The sequence below is a fragment of the Euprymna scolopes genome, chromosome 32 (assembly GCF_053919585.1).
Source record: "Euprymna scolopes isolate OS-2025 chromosome 32, ASM5391958v1, whole genome shotgun sequence".
Taxonomy (NCBI): Eukaryota; Metazoa; Mollusca; class Cephalopoda; order Sepiida; family Sepiolidae; genus Euprymna; species Euprymna scolopes.
In genome coordinates, this window is record NC_136513.1 from 49830978 (window position 1) to 49845303 (window position 14326).

Below are 14326 nucleotides of genomic sequence, written 5' to 3' on the forward strand. Positions count from 1 at the left end.
TAGTTTTATTATTTTTAAAAGTATTTTACTTTTTTATATTCTTAAAACGCTACATGTACTCTCTCTCTCTCTCTCTCTCTCTCTCTCTCTCTCTCTCTCTCTCTCTCAGTTTGTGACATATTCCCTTTTTATGAACATTCTGCATGCACAGGGATTTCACAATTTGTGGGATTCTGGCAGCCATATTTTTTTTTTTTTTTTTACTGGTTATTGCTCCCATCTACTGCACTTTGTCAGGACTTGGGGCTGCTGGATTTACCCACTTTAAAAACGATAAATAATCTAAAAGATCCCACACTATCAACCAAGCTTCAACCTCTGTCCCATCGCCGCATCACTGTGTCTGTTTTAAAAGTATTTTAATGGAATGTGCTCTGATTATCTTGTACTTTGCACTACCCCCTTGACAAACTCGTCTAGCAACAAAATCTCACCTCTTCATTGTTGAGGTTCCCAGATGCCGAAAAGCCTTCTACTCTAATAGTTTCTTTTCCTGAATAGTTAGACTTTGAAATTCCATCCCTGATTCTTGCTTTCCTGGCTGTACTAACCTACAGAAGTTTAAATGTAATGTGAACAAACATTTCGCTCATCTCCTGACATAGACCCTGTAGAATGGTCCCAAATAATAGTTCCTTTTGTCCAAGTGACAATATATATATATGGAGTGAACAAGCGTAAAAAAAACGTAAATACGAATAGTTTTTCTTTAAAACCTCCTCTCTCTTTCTTTCTCTTTGTCTTCCTTTCTCTTTGTCTTCCTTTCTCTCTTTATTACTATTTTCTTTTTCTTCTTCTTCTCTCTCTCTTTGTTTACCACTCTCCCTCTTTCGCTCTTACCTTCTCTATTCCTTTCTTTCCCTCCCTCTATCCCTCTCTCTCTCTCTCTCTCTCATAAACACATACATTAGTTTCTTTCTCTTCAGCCAACGCCTAGTTACATAACAGTGCAACTCCAAACAAAATACCTGAATTTTTTAGCTGAATCCTAGGTAACCTTATCTCCTAGACACATACACAAGCAAACACATACACATATAACGGGACCAATACTGCACCAACCACACCGGGTCTCCTTAACCTCCTCGGATTCCACCCGATATGACAAGTGTTCTTTCAATTGTACATTGTCCTGTCACAAGTTGGCCTGTTGATCGTCTTCACCCACTGTGTTTTCACGGTGGGGCGCTTTGCCTCTCAATTGAATCGTCTCCTACCCTGTGTAGGTAGTCTCCGGGTGCATCAATCACTCCGCTGGTCCTTGCGGCTTGCTGCAAAATGAAGAGTCCTCACCACAAACAAACAGAACTCCGGTTTATAACAATAACAAACTATTTATTAATTTCATTACTTCATAACAGCTACTGTCTAAATTGAGGTGACTGACTATAGCAGTGAAATGATGTAAGACTAGACCAGTAAAGTCACAGATTTCCCATTAACACAGGTTAGTTAACATCATAACATCAGGCCCTGAGGGCTCCCAAATCGGGAGCGCTTGACCAGTGCAGCCGTTCAGTTTGCTGGCTACGACTCTACACTTTTTAGAATTCCTTTTTCTAAAAATCCAACCACTTTTCTCCACCTCTCCTATTAATTTGTATTGAGGTTTTTACTTATTATCAAATTAGGAGTGATTAGTCATTCCAGGTCGAACAATGCTTGGCGGCGACCCTTACCCTTGATCCCCATTCTAAGTCGTCAGCCTTAATCAGCTAAGGATCTCTGGATCTCTTCATACCTCTCAACAGAGGTCCTAAAAACAACCTTTTATGTTAACAGATATATAACGACAATGAGAAAAAAACAATTATTATTTGTTTTTTCTCTTTCTGACAAAATCTCATAGACATTTCTGTTTTGTCTCAATCGGACATCAATACCACTTCTTCTGCCCTCTCTTCCTCTATCCTGTCCGGTCAAACATCCCCTATCACCGCAATATGCACCTCGCTGCATGCATTCATAACACCCATAGTGTCATACATACATGCATAGACATACATAAACATACACACACACACGCATACTCACGTGCACATGTGCACACTTCTATACCCGATTAATGCAAGACTATATTTACAGTGATTATTTTCGAGAGAAAAATTTAATGTTGTAAAAACAAAAATCATCCACCAACGTGTAACATAGCATGGAAGCGCGCATACAAATGCAAATCACCGGGAAAATAAAGACTTTAAAAAGAGCATCACGTTAGAGACGGGAATAACATTCGGGATCACGTTTGAGATGTGGGTGACGTCACGACCATACCAATGAAGAAAATAAATGTCGATGTACCACAAACTAAAAAGCGAGTTAAAGTTCTTTCCTATTCTTTGTCTCCTTTGCGACTGAGGCTGACAACGTGTTGGTTCCCAGACAAAGTTACACATGGCTTTGTGGTGAACAATTAAATATCCATCTTTTTGTAACAGACAGCAAAGATGGAGATAAGATCTGTTTTTAATGTGAAAAAAAAAATCGTACTACCGTAAAAGGGGCACTGTTTTGAGGGCAAAAATAAAAATAATGCCTCAGTCTAGAATGATTTCTTCTCGATTTTAACCAAAGACGACATAGTTGCTACATTTTCATACCTAGTCCAAAAGCCGGACAAATGTTAGTGACTTCTTCATTTAACGCCTCTCTCTATGAACTTCCCTCTCCAATAGGACATAATTAGAGACAAGATTGGTTTTTAATGTGGGGAAAACCCAGCTCATCAAGAATAAGGATTATGAAAATAATTGAAAAAAATTTTTTTTTAATTACATTTTCACCCTAAAGAAGGCACATTGCCACTTTGATGTCGAGGGCTACTATCAGGGATATAAGCTAAAGGGGTACTATGTAGGGAGTTTGGCAGCAAGATGTCGGTTCACGTTACACTTGAACTTCTGCATGTCAGTACAGTTGGGGAAGCAGTGATCCGGAAGGGAATTCCAAAGTCTAGCAGTTCTGGGGAAGAAACTACTGGAGTAGAAGGCTCTCTTACATCTATGGATTTCTACTGTGAAGGGGTGGAATTTAGCTGCTTGTCAAGTTTGTCGGGAGTATTTACGTCGAGGGGGTACAAGTGCTTGCAGTTCGTCAGAGCATTCACCGTTAAAGTACTTGTAGAACAGGCAGAGAGATCCAACATTTCGTCGATGGGACAGAGGCTGAAGCTTAGATGACAGTTCAGCACCTATCAGGTTGGTGACTCTCTTTTGAACCTTGTCTAGGAGCGAGAGACTAGTAGCAGATGCACCAGCCCAAATATGACAACAATACTCCATACATGGGCGAATGATGGCCTTATAGAGGTACAGGATACTTTCTGGCGTTAGTAGCTTTCTAGCACGGTAGAGAAAACCTACATTCTTCGCAGCGGTCCAAGTAATGCTCTCAATGTAATTGTTCCAACTCATGTTTTACTGTGAACGTTAGGCCGGGGAGTTTAAAAGATGTGCTTTCAAATAAAGAGTCTTTAGCCACTGCTATTGGTGGTAGAGAAGGGTTCTTGTAATTATTGAAGGAAACAAGTTTAGTCTTGGCAGCAGTGACCATCCATTTTTGTCCCCATTCCACTACAGATCGAAGGTCATCCTCTAGTGTTTCTGCCATTTTTTTTAGACATGTGTTCATTTGTTTTCCTGTCGTGTCTGTTATATCCCCCTTTTATGCGCCATGCGTTTGCCCATGCCCGCCCATCAGTAAGTAGCTCTTTTTTGAAGAAAGACCATTGCGCACAAGTATTGCAAATATCTGGCAGACAAGCAAGTCTCACCTGGTATTGTTCCGGTTGATTTTAAGATGCCGTCTGCCCAGGATTTAGCTTCTCTTTTGGGGAGAAGTTATGACGGATCGTCTGAAAGAGTGTCAGCGGAAGCGGGGGATAATCATGGTAAATTTTGCACTTATTTGGCGTACAATTTGATGTCGATAGATTCTTATTACTTCGTACCTTATTTTGCAGGTAAATAAACAATGTTAAACAATAGTAAATAAATAAACAATAAAAATTAAAAACGTTTGTCAAGAGATAAGCAGCTCTGAATTTAGAAGTAATAATATCTCTCTCTCTCTCTCTCTCTCTCTCTCTCTCTCTCTCTCTCTCTCTCTCTCTCTCTCTCTCTCTCTCTCAAACACTTACCACGCCTTTCTGTTTTTATTGTCTTGTTTCTTCTTTATCTACCTAAACACACACACACAATCTATCCCCCGCCCCTCTTTCTATCTATCTATCTATCTATCTATCTATCTATCTATCTATCATCTATCTATCTATCTATCTATCTATTTAAACACAGACACGCACACACAAAATCTCTTCCACCCTCTCTCTTTCTCTGTCTTTAGCGCGCTTTCTGTTTCTGTCTCTGTTTATATATATATATGTGTGTGTGTGTGTGTGTGTGTGTGTGTGTGTGTGTGTGTGTGTGTGTGTGTGTGTGTGTGTGTCTAACTACTTACCTACGAACGCTCTTTTCTTTTCTCTAATAATCACACGCAGGTGCGCACACACATGCACACATGTACATTATTCCGTAACCATAAGGCCTTCTTCACTCGCACATGCGACGCATTTTCAACGTTTTCAAATTGCACAGTGCTTCAAAAGAGTTGGTTATCGTACATAAAATTTGAACAGCACGACTATCAAATAATTTCATTGTGTTTACATAATGCAGTGCCCAACTTACTTTCCACATTCCTGAAATCGAAAAAAGAAGTAAAAAAAAAACATTAAAAATTCTTATCCCTTCAAGCGAAAAAGATAAATCACAACCCGGAGTGACAACTTAGAACACGTCGATGCTTGAAGTAAGTGATTTTATTACTGTAACCACGTAAATACATAACTGTACTTTCTCGGCGTTGCCCGGAATTATTTGCACTTTTACTTTTTTCCTTGCACGTTTTAAAAAATACTGTTCCCTCCCCCCCGAAGATCCTTGCTTCTCTGACTGTACTGACGTGCAGAAGTTCAAGTGTACTGTAAACAAATATCTCGCCACTCAACTCCCTCCATAGGATATTTGGTTCCAAATAGTGTCTCCTTACGTCCAAGTGGTACCGCGTCTTGTTTTGGGATGAAATAATAGAAAAAAAATACTATTGTTTTTCTTTTGTTTTGTTTTAATAGCATTGTTAAAGATAAGTTTACAGGGAGCGTTCAGTAAGTAATGCCCCTGATCCATTTCTCATAGCAGTAGAGCAACTTAACTTGCCACAGTTATTAGTCTTTCTCTCCATAAAGACCACCTAGAGTTACGTAATTCTCCAATTGTCTAATGTAATTCTATAGACTGTCCGGGTTAGTTTTTCAACCACGGCATGACTTCAGAAATCAAGGCTGCATCATCTGAGAAACGCTTCTTTTTCAAAAAACAACTTTACGACTGGGGAGAAGTGGAAGTCAGAGGGCGCAAGGTCAGGAGAGTAGGAGGGAATGAGGGAATGCTTCTGATCAGATGACTAGCACGTTGTGGACTAAGACGTTGAGGATACGTTTGTTGAACTTGCCCCGCCTCATAATTTTGATAGCACTTCTTAATTTCCTCAAAAGTAAACCATAATAGGCTCTTGTAATTGTGGTACTCTTTGCCAGGAAATATGGTTCCAGAAGACTGTAAGAATGATCTTGCAACGGAAGGCTGCACCCTTTTCTTATTCGGAGGTGGTGAGTTTAAATGCTTCCATTGCATTAACTCAGTTTGGTCTCTGGATCATAGTAATAGGTCCATGTTTCATCCTGTGTAATCAATCTTTCCAAAAGCTTTGACTTCTCTTTTCTGGGAAAATGTCAGCAACCTGGGAATCTTACTGGCAAACACCTTATGCATATGCAAATGGTCATGAATGATAGATTCCCCAGACCCTTGACCTCTTTGGCTATTTGGCGAATAGTCATGCGTCGATCTTCCAAAATGGCAACCCCAACTTGACTGACAGATATCTCATCAATGACAAAAGGGAGTGCGACCAAATCTGAGAGGTGTGTTCCACGGACTTCCGGACATATTTGAATTCCCGATGCCAGTGTTTTACAAAGTCATATGACGGGGCATTTTTATCATAGTTTTTTTTTCATGTGGCGTATTACTCAACAGACTCCATTTCACTTTTTTTTACAAGAGAATCACCACTTATCAAGGACCAGAAGCTACTCAAGGATAAGGGTTAAACAGTGTACAGTGGTCAAAAGGACAATGTCATAGTAATCATTAGAAGTGTAAACTTGGTAAATTGTATTACTTAAGGAGGACGGCTCATCAAGAACTTGTTTATGTTGGACTTGAAGATGGCCGTATTGTAGTCAACTGGAAAGCAGGTAAACGGAAGAGAGTTCCACAGGTGTGGAGTTCGGAGAAAGAAGCTTTGTTCATGGAATTTACGTTTAGGTTTAGGCACAGATAAAGAGTGAGGGAAATTATTGATAGTGTTTTCAGCAAGACGAGTCTTTCTCGTCGTGAAAGTTTGGTGAGGGAGACCATAGATTGAAGCTCAGACGAGCACTTGCCATGAAAATAACGACAAAACAGAGACAGGCACACAACGTCTCTTCTGTGAGAGGCAGGATAGTCTTCCTAGCAGCTCCTGCCCAGATGTGACAACAATACTCCATCCTTGGACTTACCTGGCTCTTATATAGGTAGAGAATTGCATCGGCAGGTAGATATCTACTGGATCGATAGAAGGATCCTACTATTTTTCAAGCGACCTTGGAAACGGATTTGATGTACGTGTTCCATTTTAGATCAGTTCAAACACCCGTAAATCAGAAACCACAATTAATTAAGAGTTCTAATTTGCCATATAACCCATAGAGTTATAAATCATTGCACATGTAAATATCACAATATCATTTGATCATTAAAATATTAATTGAAACTAATTCTTATAAAACTAGAACAATAAAATAATACATGTTTTTTTTTTTTTTTATTTATGAAAGCATAAGATGTGAAAAATTCCCAAACTATCAGTCTTTCTATTTCTTCTTTCTTTTTTTTGGGGGGGGGGATCTTTGTTACTGTCCTTTAATTATAATGAAAGAAGAAAACATTATCAACACTTTCTTATCTGGAATAATTATTATCCAAAATTTGACCCAATATATATATATATATTCCACTCCTTCACTGAAAAGGTTGCTAGAAACCAGAATGTCTTTTATTCCCCCATCGTGTGGTCAGGAGTAGAACTACTAACTATCAACTAGATGGTTGTTGGTTTAATTCCTGACTTGAGATGGGTCCTAGTCTAACCACATTGAAGAGCTGTGATACAGCGAAACAGTCTGTCTGTAGATGATTATGTGACTCTCCCTTTGGGGTAGAGCACTTTTGTTTAATTATATCGTCTGCTACTTAGCGTGATGTAAAGCTCTTTGCAAACAAACAAATGGAGCACTTTAAAAGTGGCGGTCAATCTTTATATAAAGACATTCGAGATATGGTTTACGACCGCCGATCCCATAGTTTAGAGATCGATCTACTGACTATCAACTAGATGGTTTTACGTTCGATTCTTGGTTTGGGATAAATGCTAATCTAATCATACTGAAAAGCTATGGATAACTGTATAAATAATAAAATTTTTACATCGCTAGTTACACAATGAAAATATTAAATTAAGTTCTAGACTTTGTATTAAGGCCAAAATAAAAATTTGACTATTAAAAATGTTGAATTAAAAATCAGAATCCTTATAATAGAGCATATTAAATTAATTCTAATAATATCAGCTTTCTGGCCTTTTGGTCAAGATCAAAGTGTAGTATCTGTTCTTCAGATGTTGCACTTCATTTTCTTGTTCTCTTTCGGTGGAGGAGAAATCCTTCACGACTGAGACAATTTTTATTTTTGTACCTTTTCTCCACGTTAAAAAACGACCCTGGTGTCTAACTCTGTCCCGTGGGGAGGCATAGTAAATAGGTAAATTAATTCTAATACAAAGCAGAGTAATCTCCCTTTAATTTAGCCTCGTTTTCAATTACATATTTTTTGCTTGTTTCTTCCTTAGTTAGTCCATACGTTAGGCTTTGAAAAAGGCCAGATACAATTTTGGAAGGCAAAACTGCTTAAAAAAAAACCCAAATGTGTGAAATTTGGCTTTAAAAGAGCTAATCTGGCAACCTTGGACAAGAATAATATGATCCCGGAAAAGGAATATAGATGGTTTGAAGTAGCTGAGCGACCTAGCTTCAGTCAAGTAATAAATCTGATATGTTGAAATATGGACGAATACTGTAGTCAAAACAAAAACGAGGCTACAGCAAAAAGAGGTCTTAGTATGAGGCTTGTGTATCTTTCAACGTCTCTCCCAAATGTTTCTACTAGCTGGTATTTATGGCTTAGTCAGCCAATCCCAATATTACAGGAGGCAAGACACGGATGTACTTATATTCATTACTTCCTTTGATGTAGCTTCGTTTTTGAATATCATTATTATCATAATATATGATCATTGTTGTAATGGTGTGAGAAAGAAACACATACTAATTTAATCGCCGAACAAACAGATCAGCAAAACATTATATAAAAATGGAAACATTCGAAAGAAACAGGGGAAAAACATTGTCTGCTAAAAGGTGCTGAACTGAAGGACGAAATTAAAGATTGTCTCTTAAAATGTTATTTTGTTATTTGTATTGAACTATGTAGCACAATATTACTTTATGAGTATTTATTAGTGCTTATTCATTTATCTCATTTGGACCAATTACATATTTAAAATATAATGGACACTATTTTCATAGAAATGTTAATAAACTCATATTTGCTGTGTGTTATTCAGCTTTCTGTCAAAAAAAACTAATTTTTTGTGCAATCCAGAAAAATTTAAGCTTTCAAAACATTTGTTAATTAAATATATTTCTCATTCCGTGAAATCTCCATGAGTCCTGTTAATTTTTATTATTACTCTAGCCACAGTTCAGTGATTAAATTTCACACATTTGGCCTTTTTTTTTTGAAGCAGTTTGGCCATCAAAAATTGTATCTGGCCTTTTTCAAAGCATAATGTATGGACTAACTAAGGAAGAAACAAGCAAAAAATATATGTAATCGAAAACGAGGCTAGATTAAAGGGAGATTACTCTGCTTTGTATTAGAATTAATTTAATACACACATTGACACAGTATAACATTGTCTTGGTGGACAACATTCTTCTGTTTTTGCCTTGTTCCTTTTGAATGTTCCCATTTTATTTAATGTTTCGCTAACTTTTTTCTTTGTTGTAGAACCAATTCACATTTAAATTACTACAAATTCCTTTCTCACACTATTACAACAAGGATCATATATTATTATTATTATTATTATTATTATTATTATTATTATTATTATTATTATTATTATATTCGAAAACGAGGCTACAGCAAAAAAGAGGTCACTCTTATATTCTTGTCCAGGGTTGCCAGATTGCGCCTTTTTTAAAGCCAAATTTAGTGAATTTTGTCTTTTTGAAATAGTTTGGCTTCAAAAATTGTATTTTGCCTTTCAAAGTGTAACGTACGGACTAACTAAGGAAATAATAATCAGAATATTATATACATATATATTATATAAATATATAGTATATACATATACATATATATTATATATATTTATATATATATATATATATATATATATATATATAAATATATATATATATATATATATATATATATATATATATATATATATATATATATGCTATTACATACTATTATATTATATACTGGGTGAAGCAGAAATAACACGTGTTTTTGAAATTGCTATTGCAAGTGTTGGACAAAATAATGGAAACACCTTGTGAATTTTGCATTAATTAATAGGTGTTTTAAATTGAAAAATTACCAAAATGTTGTTTTCATGTTTTCAGAAAGATACAAATCTTTCTGACATGGTCCCAGGTATGTCTGCGAGACACTTGAGAGAAAAAAAAATTTGTTGATGCAAGACCGTTTCCGCCCACCACCTTTCCAACAGCGTGGTTCCATGATTTTGTCCAACTGTAATAACAATTTCAAAAACATCCTTTTCATTTCTGCTCCATCCTGTAAATACAAAGCCGAGAATATGAATAAAAATGAATCAAAAATCGTTTTGTTTTTAAATATAAAGAAAAATACTAAATTAACCCCACAGATTAGACCAGTAAAAAGTTTAATGAAAAAAAGTAATTTCTTTTCGATGTAATAGAAAATATAAGATCGATGCTAACACTTCATAATAAAATGCAGCTTTAATAAAATAAAAAACAGACTAGTAAGCGCTATCTATCTATCTATCTATCTATTTATCTGGTTGGGCTCCTTGCCCGGGCCAGTGTGACTCTCTCTCTCTCTCTCTCTCTCTCTCTCTCTCTCTCTCTCTCTCTCTCTCTCTCTCTCATTTTGGTACGGTGTTCGACTGATATAACTGTCACTCTGTCTCTTGATCTGACTATCTCTGTCTCTGTCTCTCTCATTGTCTCTGTCTGTCTGTCTCTCTCTCTCTCTCACTTTCTCTCTCTCTCCCTCTAAGCATATTTAGAGAGAGCGAGAGGGAGAGAGAGGGAAAGAGAAGGAAAAGGAGTGAGAAGCAAATAACTTCGTTGAGGCTCAGTCACTACTTTATTTAATGTAAAACTCTGACGTCCTGTATCGGTAATCGCCATATTGGATAATGGCTCGCTTGCGTGTTCATTTAAATTTTAAAAAAAATGGAATTTGCCAGGTGAAGGTCGAACGACGGCATTACGAATATGCATGCATAACATAATAGCTATTGGTTAATGTTTTAATTTTTAGCTTCACAGCAAACAGGTCTTCATAGCTCAGGCATTCATGTCAAAGGAAAAAGTAAATCATAAACTGAACGTTTTGGTTTCGATTCTCGGTGGTGGCACACGAGTCATTTTTTTTTTTTTTTTACTTTTTAAATCATTACTATATATAGGATCCAATATATATAATAATAAATACGAAATCTGCACTAATCAAAATATCTTATTTAAGCATAGTTTACAACCGGGCAATGCCGGGCAGCCTGCTTGTATAATAATAAAATGATAATACTAATAAAAATGCGACTAGAGGCAAAGTTGAATTAAAAAACATATATTAAATTAAGAAGTGAACTAATGAGGTCACTAATAAAACGCAACTAAAATTAAATATATTATTAAAAAGAAATGGTGGCTATTAATGTCACAAACTTCATTCTTACTAGTGATGGGACGATCGATCGGAATCGGGAATCAAAAATATTGGAACTTTCTGGAATATCGCAATCGGAAAAAATTTGTACCTATTTTCCGAGTCCAAAAGCGATTTTTTTAAATTCTTTTTTTAAACATAATTTTCAATTGCTGGTACTAATGATAAAATCATAAATATATCTTCCGCTAATAATTTCAAACTATATTTAAACTATATTTAAACTATATTAAAACTATATTTAAACTATATTTAAATTATATTTAAACTATATTTATACTATATTTAAACTATATTCAAACTATATTTAAACTATATTCAAACTATATTTAAACTATATTTAAACTATATTTATACTATATTTAAACTATATTTAAACTATATTCAAACTATATTTATACTATATTTAAACTATATTCAAACTATATTTAAACTATATTCAAACTATATTTAAACTATATTTAAACTATATTCAAACTATATTTAAACTATATTTAAACTATATTTAAACTATATTCAAACTATATTTAAACTATATTCAAACTATATTTAAACTATATTTAAACTATATTCAAACTATATTTAAACTATATTCAAACTATATTCAAACTATATTTAAACTATATTCCAACTATATTTAAACTATATTTAAACTATATTCAAACTATATTCAAACTATATTTAAACTATATTTGAACTATATTTAAACTATATTCAAACTATATTTAAACTATATTCAAACTATATTTAAACTATATTCAAACTATATTCAAACTATATTTAAACTATATATTTAAAAAAATTTAAATTACACCTCCCCCACCAGTTTATTTTTACGTTTGCGAATATATATGCAGTAATTCGAAAATAAAAAAGAATTGAGAACAACAACTCTATAACTAATTATTTGAAAGAATCGGAATTGGCAATTGTATCGGAATCGGGAAAATATTGCAATCGTCCCATCACTAATCCTTACACATTTTCAGGAAGGTGGTGGGTGTTATTAGTAAGTATTTCATTGTAACTTATCAAATTACTAACACACATGTGAGTAATTAAACACACTTATGTTTCAGGTCCGACGCCATCTTGCTGCTACAACGATGATAAACACTAATTTATTCATCACTCTCGGTTTGGTTCTATTAACCATTGATCCAGTCTTCACTGACAACATTCTATTTTTGTCCATGCCCTATTACGGGCACATAAAACCCATGGTAAGTCTGGCACATCAACTCACCAAATATGGTCACACCAGCCACGTGATGGTCGCTGAGAAGTTCAAGAAAACCATGAAACTAGGAGAAGGGGTTCAGTTCCTCGACGTCGAAGAATATCCGGAAATATCCGTATTTGAGAATCTGGCCCTGGAATTGTTTTCTATGAACCCGAATGCTTCCTGGGTGGAAACCAGGAACTCTCTGCATCGCATCTGCGATGATTTCTTATTCGACAAAGAGCTCTACGAACGAATCGAATCGGTGAATGCTTCCTTGGCTGTCATTGACGAGGTGTTTCCCGGAAACTTTATGTCGATTTTCGCTTACAAGCTTGGCATCCCGTTTGTCTTGATGGGAGCACAGAACCAGGTGAACATACATCGCACTCCGTGGGCTATACACATATTTCCACATAAGACTTTGGTAAACTCAGACCGAATGTCATTTACTCGAAGATTTTCAAACTCTTTACTTATGCTAATGGAATATATTCTACCCCCATTAGGTACACCTGGTCGAAATGTCAAGGAATACGCACCTGGACGACCAGATATCGATTTTGAGAGTCTATTACGAAGCGCTGAACTATTTATTATCGATTACGATGTCTTTCTTGATTATCCGAGGTCAGCATTACCAAATATCGAATACATTGAGGGAATCGCAACAGGTCCAGCTGAATCTTTGCAAGGAGATATTTTAGATTTTGTACAAGCTTCGAAACATGGAGTAATTGTTGTGTCTCCCGGAACCCTGGTCAACTGGCACGGAAATCACGTGAACAAGATGGCGGAAGCTTTTAGCAAGATTAAATACGATGTCGTCTGGAAACATTCAAATTCTTCATATTCCCAACAAAATGTCCTCCTTACAAAATGGCTGCCCCAAAACGATCTTCTTGGTCATCCAAACACAAAACTCTTTATTACTCATTGTGGAAACAGCGGTCAATACGAAAGCCTTTATCATGCGGTTCCTATGATTGGGTTTCCTGTGTTTGCTGACCAGCCTTTTAATGGTTATCGCATGCATGTCAAAGATTATGGAATAACAATGGATATATACAATTATACTGTAGACGAATTGATCAAAAACATTGAAGAAGTCATTGAAAATTCGAAATACAAGAAAGCTATCGCAAAGATGAGCAAGATATTTCGCTCTCAGAAAGAACGTCCGGCTGAGAGGGCAGCCCGCCATATTGACAAAATTATCCAATATGGTGGCGCCCATTTAAGATCGGCCTGTCAAGATATGCCGTTGTATCAGTTTTTAATGTTGGACATTTGGGCTGTTATTTTGACGGCTGTCTTTATTTGTTTGTATATTAACTTTTTTATTTTAAGAAAATGTTTCCGATTTGTTTGTAGAAGATATAAAACAAAGATCGAATAAAAACAACTCAGAGATCTGATTACAGGCAGCAAACTTTTTTTCCGATGGAGATTGAGTTTATTTAAGAAGTTAATTGTTATGAATGTGTATCCCTTCTCTTTTCTTTCTGACCTCATCGACTTTGGCCGTTTTTGGGTTCCGTGTGATCACATAATACCTGTTCGCGAAAAGGTCACCTGTTTGGCGAAGACCGCAAATGTCGAAGGGTCCCGTTGTTAAGAAGTCTATATCGTGCTATTCCTATGATAGGATTCCCTGTGTTTGCCGATCAGTTTTTAATGGTCATTGAATACAGGTCAAAGGTTATGGAATAACAACGGACATGTACAAATATACAGTTGAGGAATCGATTAAAAACATTGAAGAAGTCATTGAAAATTCGAAATACAAGAAAGCTATCGCAATAAAACAAAGAACAAATAAAAGCATAAGGACGGACAATTAAAACTGTTATTTAATGTTGATTTATATTTATAATATATTTAATTTATTTTATTTTTTTATTTAAATTAATTAATTTTTTTACCG

At 35.6% G+C, this 14326-nt stretch overlaps 1 protein-coding gene across 1 annotated transcript in view; it reads left to right on the forward strand.

Moving 5' to 3' along the window:
• Positions 1 to 4453: 4453 nt before the first annotated feature.
• Positions 4454 to 14326, forward strand: part of LOC145256339 (UDP-glucuronosyltransferase 2A3-like) — an 11081-nt gene continuing 1208 nt past the window's right edge. The window contains exons 1-2 of the mRNA XM_080115117.1: positions 4454 to 4809; positions 12257 to 14326. The exon at positions 12257 to 14326 is cut by the window's right edge and continues 1208 nt beyond it. Of these exons, the coding sequence (XP_079971243.1) occupies positions 4801 to 4809; positions 12257 to 13798 (1551 nt within the window). The 5' untranslated portion in view covers positions 4454 to 4800 and the 3' untranslated portion in view covers positions 13799 to 14326. The remainder of the gene's footprint in view (positions 4810 to 12256) is intronic.